General features: G+C 32.9%; 1 protein-coding gene across 3 annotated transcripts in view; it reads left to right on the forward strand.

Annotated features, from left to right (window-relative positions):
• The window catches only part of LOC150082590 (katanin p80 WD40 repeat-containing subunit B1-like), a 300,395-nt gene that overhangs the window by 188,064 nt on the left and 99,746 nt on the right, over positions 1 to 12,585 (forward strand). For all 3 annotated transcript variants that reach the window (XM_090377540.1, XM_090377538.1, XM_090377539.1), the window contains exons 10-11: positions 337 to 467; positions 5,372 to 5,425. In XM_090377540.1, coding sequence (XP_090233666.1) covers positions 337 to 467; positions 5,372 to 5,425 — 185 coding nt within the window. The remainder of the gene's footprint in view (positions 1 to 336; positions 468 to 5,371; positions 5,426 to 12,585) is intronic.

Here is a 12,585-nt window from a genome sequence, read left to right on the forward strand (position 1 = left end):
AAATGTTAATGTTTTACTTTATTTCCTTGTTTCGTGTGTGGGAATAATTGAAACAAAACTTTCTTGAACAACTTGTGTCCCTGTAGATAGTGTTTCAGGTAGAGAATTTGTGTGAAATCCTGTATAATGATCCCAAACATTGTTAACTTGAGTAGCGATTGTTAAACCACTGTTTGTAATGCCTTCTCCTTTGCCCCTATAATTGATGAGAAATTTGCTTACTCTCAGATGTAAGCAAATATTATTTAGATTTCACATGAATGAATAATCCCATCTGTTATTTACAAAAAATTTTACAATTTTGAAATTCATAAAAATATTAAAATAATAATTTAGATTGCAGGTGCATTCTTCCTGACCAATGTGTCAGTCTATGTGGTTGATCTGAAAAGGGTTCAACCATTTGGATGTGTACCCAGTCAAGGCAACATGGCATATATTACACAGTCACCTCTCTCTAACACCGGGTAAGTTTATAAATATTTTTTTATCACTGAAATATTATTAATATATTTTGCAGCATATGGATCTTTTATTCTTCAAACAGGCCTCTGAGGTTGGGTATATTCATATTGTAGTTTTAAATGTTTTTCACCAATCTTATGTAGAAATAAAACACAACGAAAACGAAAATTGGAATCTTGATAACTATGTATTTATAATAAATTATATTTAACTTTACAACTAAAATATATGAAATGAACATTTAAAATATACTGGGTTAAGAACAATAAAACACATTAAATATACTAAATTAAAAGCGATAAAACCATAGCTTTCGAAGGCTCCTGCCTTCTTCTTCAGCAGTATTTTCTTTGTTCTGCGGTGCATCTTTAAATACCAGCAGGTTCACGGTACTCATCACGGTAGTAGATTTTTCTACTATTCTAGTGGGCCTGCAAACTGTGGTGGGGTGGGATCACTTTGTAGCTGATATAGAGCTGAGACTGTTGGAGTTTTGGGATCCTAATTGGAGTGGGGGGAGGTGTGAGATGAATAAATTGGAGTCCAGAGTAGAACCATGTGGTCTCAGGGAGAAAGGAGAAAATCAGGTGGGAAGAAAATGGAAAGGTTGGATGAGGCTAAAAATACTTGAAACGGAAAACACTGGTTGAGAAGACTTGACTTTGTTGATATAAGTAGAAACAAATTTTTGACAGAACTGTCACTAATGTTGGACAGTCAAGTAAAACTAAGAACTGATTAATGTTTGTATGTAAAGAGGTTTCATTTTTACAAAATTTTAAAATGAATCAAATTTACTTTGTAGAACCAGTCAATAACAGAAAATTGACTTGTTAGCAAAAAGCCTTGTGTGTCAAGAATAAGCATACTGAAACAAATATTGTCACTATTGATGAAACGATAGAGTAAAAAATAAGACTTTATTAAAATACAGTGAAATTAAAAATAAATAATAATAAAAAAAAAAAAAAAAAAAATATATATATATATATATATATATATATATATTATATTAGTGATAAAAAAGAAAAGAAAGTTAAAACGACAGTAACTGTACCTAATATTTATGGGTCAATGCAGTTGCAAGCAATCATACAATACACCAATAATGTCTATAAAATATTATAAAAAATTATAAAATATTAAGGATAAGGATCAATCAAATAATAATACTATCAGGGACTTAAGAAAATGCAAAAAAAAAAAAAAAAAAAAAATTTATCGCTTTTTACCGACAATCTAGATGACTTCAACTGGGGCTAACCACCCAGACTGAAGGCAAAAAATGACAAGAGGTTCTCTGTTTCTGTAATGATCAATATATGTTAAGTAATTTAAATCTAAACCAAATATAAACCAGTTAGGCCAAATATAAATCAAATGTAAATAAATAAAATGTAAATAAATTTTAGAATTATTAGAATCAAATGTAATAAATATAAGTAAAATATAAATGTAAGCATATATTAATCATTGTTGACCCGACAGAGAACGTCATTTAATGATTAAAATAAGATTAAATATATACATACATATTACATACTACATATTTACCGTATCTAGGACATAATGTAATAGTCGTAAAAATAATATGTGGTGCCCCCTATGTGATGGATACGGTAAAAATAAATATAAATAAATAATTAAATATAAGTTAACGCAAAGAGAAACATGCAGATAGTAAAAAAAAAAAAAAAAAAAAAAACATTATCGCTTTTTACCGACAATCTAGATGACTTCAACTGGGGCCAACTACCCAGACTGAAGGCAAAAAACGACAAGAGGTTCTCTGTTTCTGTAATGATCAATATATGCTAAGTAATTTAAATCTAAACCAAATATAAACCGGTTAGGCCAGAATTTGGAATGTGATTCTACAGAGTATAGTAGTGCGTATATTCTTCTGAATAACCTGAAAGCATGTGAGATTCCTTTAAAATACTGTCTAGCATTTAGTGTTGATAATATTTCTGTTATGGAATATTATCAAAAATTGGGGAATTTGTAACCAAATTAACACTGAAGCAGATTTTCATTTTTTGTTAAAATATTACATAAAAACTGATCTAATTGATAGACTTGAAAAACTAAAAATTTCACTTATAATTGAATCTAAGCAACAAACAGATCATATGTCTTCATCTTCTTTGAAACATTACTAAATTATAAAACAAATACTATGGTTACTTTTTATTATTATAATTATTAATTTTTTGTCTATGCATGATATGACCCTTATGAAAGGAGGTATAATTATTTGACAAAAACTTTTATAAAGTCTCTAAAAGTTCATTGAAAGTTGGCAGGAGTCAGGAAGAAGCCTTTGAGCCCCATAAATTATGAAACCATCCATAAGTGATTATGTAGCAATAGATTGAAAGCCAAATGCCTGTTATCCTAGGCAGGAAAACATCTTCAGATGAAAAGGCACACGAAGCTCATTTAAGTTGGGAAAAATAATACATCCATCTAGCAGTCAGTGAATACAGTAGTGTTATCTTCTCAGATGATTTTAATTTTAACCTTTATGGCTCTGGTGAGTAAAAAGAAAAATCAGCAGCTTCACCTTTATCCCCTTCAAGAGAGTGTAGGGATACATTTTTCACAAGATTGTAAGACAGATTCACTTCCATCAAGTGAATAATTGAATTTTTCGAGTTTTCTGTGTATATTATAATGCAAATATAACAGCTCTTGTTTAATAACGTTTTACAATCATTTTCTAGTAATGTCATTCATTTGCAATTTGTTTTAAGTCAGATTATCTACACTAATATTATTCTCACAAAAACTGGATGCATAGGATAATGTCAGTATAATTTTCTTAGATTTTAGTAGTAGTAGTGAAAAATGATGCTAGGAAGCAAGCTTACATAGCATTAGCAAAAAAAAAAAAAAACACTACACACTTCACCCATCCGTATCCTCCAAGAATTTGTATAATTCTTCCTTGAATTTATTCAAACCCTTCACTTCCACAACAACAGATGGAAACCTGTTCCAACGATCAACTACCTGCTGGTTAAAGGCAAACTTCCACACATCTGTTCCTCAACTTGAATTTATGCCCCCTCATTTGTGGTAGTCTCAGCAAGAGGAAGAATGGCATCATGAATTTTGTACATGAATACCTGGTACATGAATTTTATACATGAACAGGCGGCTCTGTCAGCCTGTTCATGTATTTGATACAGATCTACAAATAATATGTTCAAATGGCATGAATGCCATTTTTGCAGTGTCAAGAAACATTTAATAATAATAAATATTCCATCAGGCTTGTAATATTTTGCTTCTGCCTTAACTGGTACAGGTCTGATGGAATATTTATTATGGAATGTCTCTTGACACTGCAAAAATTATTTGGATACAAGGTAAATGTTCCAAAATAAACATTTTTCTTGGTGGAAACTTAGAAAATGCACCAGACTAATAAATACTGTACTACTCTTTGAAAGCACTGCTGTTACAGTGAAACTGCTTTCTCCCACCTGTCTTAAAAAGTATCTCACTCTGTGTACCTAATAACATAATGTGCTGTGTCCATAGTTACCCTGGTACACACCAGTGATCTCCCGATGACTTGTACATGTTGATCGTTGATAATATATATATGGCAATTTGTAAATATGAAATTTTTTTTATAGTATAATATATTTGACATCTGGAACTTATAAAAATATATCCACCAACTAAAGCTCCTACATTCTTGCAGTATAAATATAGTAGACTCTCAATTTTCCGGGATAGATGGTAAAAAAAATTCCCGGATAATCAATTTCCCATTTAATACAAAAATACATGTATTGAAAAATGCTCAGCAACCTACGTAAAAAGTATGGCAATAGATAAAAAACAAAAAAACTTGCTACGCTCTACTTGCGTGTTCAATATGATGCTTCCCTTTATTTTTTACGATGTTGATTTTAAATCTGATAGCTTCCCTTTATTTTTTACAATGTTGCGTATGGTTTTGTCACTAACATTATAGTAGTTCCTTAGAGATTTAACGGATGCACCATTTTTAAACTTTTGAATAATTTCAAGTTTTTGTTTAATTGAAAGCACAACTCTTACATTTGCCCATCATTTTCGCAATTTCTAAACAAAACAAAAAAAAAAAAAATCCAACATTCCTGACATGCATGGCGAAACAAAATTTGTCCTTCTGTGGTGAAATGGAACACAACAATTGACAACGCACTAAAACAAACTAAACATTTGGTCTCTTTTTTTTTTTTTTTTTTAAGCGGCAGGTGTGAAGCAGCAGGAATTGCAAGATAATAGGCACACTAATCTCCCAATGACTACTTATAACACTGCTTCTTGTTGCTTATTTACAACTTTCAAAACATCTGTTTATACCTTTATATTTATTACTTGAATTTTATGATTTCTGGTTGGTTTGTTTGTTTGTTTTTTTTTTTTTTTTTTTTTTTTAATTTGGAGTCTTGAAGTGTTCCAGTTAATTGGATCCCAATAAATCGAGAGTCTGCTGTACTTAAGTCTGGTCCATATGTTCAGGAGGACTGACAGGTGCAAGAATTAAAGTTTGGCCCATCTGGGTCCCTTTATCCACACAGAGTGCCCCCAATTGGGCTTTGGGGGCCCAGATGTGTTATACTTATGCTCCTTGAAGAAGTGGTCCTCCCATGCATATCAGTCAATTTCTTAAATATCCAAAATTCTGTATCAGTTAAATTGAAATTCAGCAAAATGCATAATATTGACTTTAAAAAAAATCCAATAGCTGTTTCCTTTAAAATTCTAAATTGTACAATTCAAACTATACAAAATATATTTAAATTAAATATTGTCTAGAAATTATAGAAAATTAGTAAAATAGATAATACTCTGTGATTTAAGTTAGTAATAAAACTGCTTTCCCAATTTTTTTCATATATAGAATTCATATGAGAAGAAACTTTATTAAAGGGCAACCAACAAGCAAATATCCTGAGTAAGGAACATTATTTTATTTTTCTTACCATATGATATTTAATTATGTAATGTTTTACTTCTATAACCAGTGTTTCTTAGATTCATTTGTATTAAAGTTTTATATTGGGAAATAATGTTAGTTGAAATATCATCATCACCAAGATATGTTATACCCACTGGGTGCTCGTAGTAGTAGTAGTAATGGAGGCATATGATGCAAGAAAGCAAGCTTATGTAGCATCAGCCAAAAAAAAAAAAAAAAAAAATTCACACATCCATTCCCTCTAAAAGTTTGTCCAGTTCTTCCTTGAATTTACTTAAGCTATCAACTTCCACGACAGATGGAAGTTTGTTCCAGCAATTAACCACCCAATGACTAAGGCAAATTTCCACACATCTATTCTACAACTGTCTTTCCTCAATTTGAATTTATGTCCCCTAAGGTTTGTAATCTGAGCAAGTGGAAGAATCCCATCAGAATTTGGTGTGCTGAACCCATTCAAGGCCTTATACACCTCAATCAGATCACCTCACAGGTGCCTAGTCTCCAGCCACTGCAATTTGCAGAACTTAAGCCTATTTTGGTAAGAACACTTCGTTCCCCTGACCAATCTTGTTGCCCTTCTCTGTACACACTCAAGCAAATCTACATCCTTTCTAAATCGAGGCCTCCAGATCTGTATGCAGTACTCAAGGCATGGCCTGACCATTGCCTTATACAAAGGGATAATTTGTGATATCACAAATCATACCTCCCAGATTATTAGCCTTGCATTTGCTGTGTTCCTCTATTCTGTACTGTTTCTTGTTAGATCTTTAGCCCTAGATGGGGTACTCTTTCTTCTGAATGATGCCATCATGCTGCTTTTCTCTTGGTCTGCCTCTGAACCTGTTACTATTCATTTCTGTTTAGCAAATCTTCCTTCTCCCACCATTTTAACATGCCTATTACGTCTTAAGTTTGTTTCACTTACCTTTGATTGGATATTTGTTATCCCAAGATTTTTTTCTTATTCGTTATTTTAATAGTCTTTCCATTTGTGTATTCCATTCATTTTTCTTAAAATTCTCATTTCTATCTGAATTTTTGATTAATTTGTGTATTTGTTCCTTTATTTCCTACCCAGCTCATTAAATATTAACTTTTCTATCATAAATGTTTCATTTTTTTAGTTTTTAAAAAATAAAACTAGTGGTGCACAGATTTCTTATGTTGAGAGATCCTAGAATTGTCTCTTTCCAACATATTAGTTTTGATCCTATTTCAAGTTCACCATTATCATTTTTGAACATCAGTGTTAATGTTTATAATAATTAAATTAGTCGATAACTCAGCTGATAAGATTAAATTAACATAGAAATACTAAAATGTTTAAATTTTATTAGCTTAGTATTTGTAATGGTAAATAATGCAAGGAAGCAAACTTATATGGCATCAGCCATAAAAAACTGTCATTTGTCCATCACTTCTAATAATTTGTGTAATCCTTCCTTAAATTTATTAAAATTATCTACTTTTACAACACTAGATTAAAGTTTATTCCAATAATTTCACATGTCTGTCCTGCTGACATACTTTTATGTTTCCTTATATGCATTCTCTGTTTTAAAATAAATCCTCTTAATAAATAAATCAGCATTTAGTCATCCTAATAATGTAAGAGGTTCAGGTCTGAATAAAGCATTTTTGATTTTGAATTCTGTTTTTAAAAATCTGTTAAATATGGGTCATAAATATGATTATTCCATTTAGTTTTGCAATGAAAAATAATATTTTATTTTTATTAATTTTTTAATTATAAATTAACAATTTTTGTCTTGGTTAATTTAAATTAACGTAATTTTGTAATAGTGAATTTTTTTTTAGTGATTTTTTTAAAAAAAACCTTATTTGATTAAGTTATGAGTTGTACTCAGTTAATTTTTAAAAGTTGATTTCAATATTATTATTATATAGCAACCAGAATATTTAAGCTGCTTAATCCTCCACAGAATAAGTTTTTTAATGTCCCCAAATTGAAATGTTATCACACTGTTCATGATGGCGCCTCCGTAGCCAGGTGGGAAGGAACAGCAGTGCGTAGCACACGCTTCTTGATTAGACCGGAGTTCGAGCCCGTCACCACCAAATACGGAGGATGCGGAAAGGTCAGGGAATGACCACTGCATATCCCAGAGCAATATGGCCTTAGTTGCTAATGCTCCTAAAAACCAAATAACAATAACAACAACACTCTTCATGATTCAGAGAAGTGTTCATTGTTATATTCATTGTACTTGTTACAGTTCTTTTCTGTATTATATAATACTTTGGCTGTTTCATATATGTCCTGTGGTTGTAACATAATCGATGAATTGTCCATAGAATTTTCAAATCCTTGCCATTACAGAAGTTCTATCTAGGGATGCTTACAAAATATCCATTGCAAAATTTATCTCAAATTCTTCCAGCTCTTCTTGTACAAATGCCACGGCCAATTCAGCTGGAAATATTCCTTTGATGTTAACCACTTTTGGGTTTTCATACTCTCCATTTGGGTAATGCAAATTAATACTGCAGTTACATTTTTTGTCGCTTTGTTCAGTGCGAGATATTTGGGTTCAGTGTAATTCAGTTTGTTCAGTGTGTTCAGCATGTCGGTTTGTTCAGTGTGAGAATAAATATTTAATCATTTTTAAGTTTTTGTGTTATAATATTCTTATATTGATGAAACAGTGACACCTTACCTCACTTTCATTCACACTGTGGTAAAATAAATCCTCTTGCAGAAATTGATTCTCTTATAAAATTAGTTCTCATTATTGCTCAGTGGATATGCCATAATAAGCAGCAGGATGAAAATTAATCTTATAATTACTACCAATAACAGTTATGAATGTTATAAACAGTTAATATAAAACTCTTTCTTAGATATACAGCAGAACCCAGATTAGAAGTTTTCCAAGGGACTGGAGGTTTAGAACTTCTTAGAAGGGAAAATGACATAAGGGTGTGAAATATTAAGTACACAAATGAAAATGAAAAGATGAACATACGTAAGCTAAAGATTATTTTTAAGTACTATTTCAGGATTTATAAACATTTTACTCTATCTATGGAAAACATTTTTAAACTGAGGATTTTTAATTGCTTAACAAGCTAGTCATTAAACTCATTACCAAGTTGGAAGGGTGAGCTCCTTTGGAGTTTCATCATACCTTAAAAGGTCGCAATTACAATAAGACAGAGAATAATCCCCTAAGTAATTCAGAACTGTTCAGAAAAATCAGAACTTAACAGCAAATGCTTCACTGTGCTTTAAGTGGTTGAAGCTACCCAATTATGGATATCGATGAAAACAACTGCAATATATCACTTCCATTGTATCCAAATTTTTATACTAAAATGGTTTTAAGGCTGAAAGCATCGGACTATGGAAAATTGACTAATCTAACATGTTAGTGCATAGCATAATTTTAGTTGGTAGTAAATCACCGAAGTAGGTGGCATCGTTTTTGTTTTGTAATATCTCATATTATGAATACCTTTTTTTTAATCATAGATATTAGCATCAGCAAGGGCACACGATGCAAGAAAGCAAGCTTATACAGCATCAGCCAAAAAAAACTCCTCTTATTTCACCCATCCCCTTGCTCCAAATGTTTGTCAAGTTTTGCCTTGAATCTATTTAAGCTATCAACCTCTACAACAACAGATGGAAGTTTGTTCCAGCAATCAACCACCCACTGGGTAAAGGCAAACTTCCGCACATCTATCCTACAACCGTCTCTCCTCAATTTGAATTTATGCCCTCTCAGGCGATTATTCTGAACAAGAGGAAGAATCCCATCAGCATTGAGCATGCTCAAACCATTCAAGGCTTTATACACCTCAATCAGATCACCTTGCAGGTGCCTAGTCTCCAGACACTGTAATTTGCGACGCCTCCGTAGCCAGGTGGGCAGGAGCAGCAGTGCGTAGCACATGCTTCTTGATTAAACCGGGGTTCGAGCCCGTGACCACCAAATACAGAGGAGGCGGAAAGGTCAGGGAATAACCACCACATGTCCCTGGAGCAATATGGCCTTAGTTGCTAATGCACCTAAAAACCAAATAACAACAACAACAACAACTGTAATTTGCAAAACTTAAGCCTTTCTTTGTAAGAGCAACCCTTTGTTCTGTTCACTAATCTCATTTCCCTTCTCTGTACTTGTTCCAACAGCTCTACATCCTTCTTAAAATGAGGCCTCCAGACCTGTATACAGTACTCAAGGTGTGGCCTGACCTTCACAACAAATTGCCTAATATTGAACTACCTAGAATAAGCACCACTTCGACACTGGATTCTGGAATAGGCAATACTTCGCCAGCGTATTCTCGGCGGATATCCGCCGAGAATAAGTAACATTAGTCTTCTCAGTGGTGAAGCGTTACTTATTGGAGGTAGTGTAAACCACCGAAGTAGGATTCACCTACTTCGGTGGTTTACTATGAACTAAAATAATGCTTGGAAATAACTTGTTTGATTACCAAATGTTTATATTGTTTAATATTAAAAATAAAGAATTTCTATATTTAAAACATTAAGTGGGAAAACATTATAAAAATACGCTGTGTATTCTTTACATGATCTTTTTATGCAGGATGACTTTTTACCCGAGAAACTTCTTATGCAAAAATATAATACGTTACAATACAGTGGTACCTTGGTTTGCGAGCATAATTCGTTCTGGAAACGTGCTCGTAATCCAAAGCACTCGTATATCAGAGCGAATTTCCCCATAAGAAATAATGGAAACCCAGATGATTTGTTCCAAAACTCAAAAATATTCATATACTGTAAAAATGATTAATACAAAATACATACCTTTTTATATTTTTAATATTTAAATTTAATATACATAAAGCAATCGAATTTATTAATTATTGGGTAGGACGACTTTCACTGTCTCTAACGGAATCACTGCTATCTGTTGACTTTTTCTTTTTGTGCGACTTTAACAAGGAATCTTTCCAGTGACACTTGCTTTTGCCTCCTTTTGAGGATTTCACGGAAACCAGATTCATCGCTCGCACTATTACAAAATGAGGAGGCACGCTTGATACACATAAACAAAGCTGCGCGCGTGTAGCAACTGAATAAACAACACCGTAAAGGCAGAGATACACTATTAACACCTCACATTTTACTAAAGCACATTTCTAGGGGTTACTACCATAAAACAATAAAAACAATTTCCAGTTGCGTTCCTGCTAGTTGAATCTGTTATAAACTAGTAGTAAACTCAATCTAATTGCATTTGCGATTATACTAGCTGGAATTGTTGGTTTTTACGTTATTATGGTGAAATGTGTTTCCCCTTCACTGAAGGGGAAACACATTTTCAAAATCTTCTCTTCATTCCTATCGGGCTGCGTTCGGTTGGGGTGATTCTGTGTTCGACTGCCATTTCTTGTAAACACAAAGGCGAATCGTGCATAAGCAAATTCGGTTCGTGTTATATAAGATATCGTTCCCGTATTTATAAATCATGTATGATCGAATTCGTGTAGTGTAAACACGTGTTATACGAGGACTGACTGTACTCGTATTGCAAGACCTCGCTCATTTATCAAGTTAAAATTTATTAAAAATTTTTGCTCGTCTTGCAAAACACTCGCATACCAAGTTACTCGTAATCCAAGGTACCACTGTATATAGAGGTGAAATTGGACTTAAGAAACCAAACCTAGTACAGGGAAAAACTTCTTATGTGGGAATTTCTTATCCTGGTTCTACTGTATAATGTTTATAATTCATATCACAGAATGCCATATTGGTCAGTGATTCACAACCAGTTTTCCATTGAAAATAAAATTTTAGTCAATTTTAAAAAGTAAAAACTACTTGCTGCTTAACTTCTATATTTCAACCAGATGAATTTATGTTATAAAAGTCTTTTGCTTTTATAACTTGATAAACGTAGCATTTAATATTGTACAATGAATGAGATGTAATAGTGTGAACAGCACATTTACATAATTCAGTTTTAGTGCATGCTTATTAGCATTAGCAGAGGCATATGATGCAAGAAAGCAAGCTTATGCAGCATCAGCCAAAATTAAAAAAACACTCCCATTTCACCCCTCCCTTCATTCCAAAATACCTGTCCAGCTGAGTCTTAAATTTATTTAGGCTATCAACTTCCACAACAAAAGATGGAAGTCTCTTCTGCCTATCAATTACCCGCTGGCTAAAGGCAAACTTCCACACATCTATCCTACCTGTCTTTCCTCAATTTAAATTTATGCCCTCTCAGTTTTATGCATGACAGTGTAGTAGTTTTGTTACTTGGCACTCATTTGGAGAGGTCTAGGTTTATGTCCCATTGATGACCAGAAGAGATCCTAAAAGCCTCTTCAATCAGGACTGTAGTTTGCCAGTCTTGGGAGGAGAGAGTAGGGTTCCCCCATAAGTTATTTAGTTTTTCAGCCTGTACAATATTCAGATTGTGTGGGCGAGTGCTTACACTTTTATAGACATAATACACAATGGCACAAATGTTGTAAGTGGCTGAAGTGTCTGAAAATCCATGAAATGTAGCAATTATTTAATTGTGCTTCATAGTTCCTTAATGCACGAATGCTTATTAGTTTCTGTTGTTTGAAGCTTGATAGCTCTAAACTTATACAGATGTAAATCGTCTACATCCTTTGGCATCTATCATAGTGTAGAAACTTAACACATGGCTTGTGAGCACTTATACTGAGGATGCCTAGCTACTTACAAATGAAGGAACAATAATCCCTAAAGCAGGCCATCTGAATAATGACACTCACTGAGAATAAATAAGAATATACTTTTCTTCACAAAGAAGGGCTATTTATTCAAAGGGTTAATAAGAATAAGGGAATTCATTGTGATTTGTTTCTTAATATGAGATAGATGATTTTAAGGACATTCAGTTTGTACCTACGTATTATTCTATACGTAGGTATAAATTGACTTATAGAATGATGCATTTGTGCCACTTGAACAAAATTTATAATAAACCCCAGTTATGTTACAAAACAATTCCAGGAAGAATGTAGAGCTGCTGGAATGAGTACAGAGAGGGGCAACAAGATTGGTGAGGAGAACAAAGAGTTGCTCTTACCAAAGAAAGGCTTAAGTTCTGCAAATTGCAGTGTATGGAGACTAGGCACCTGCGGGGTGA

This window comes from Mastigoproctus giganteus, chromosome 7, assembly GCF_048544385.1.
Source record: "Mastigoproctus giganteus isolate SK-2022 chromosome 7, ASM4854438v1, whole genome shotgun sequence".
NCBI lineage: Eukaryota > Metazoa > Arthropoda > Arachnida > Uropygi > Thelyphonidae > Mastigoproctus > Mastigoproctus giganteus.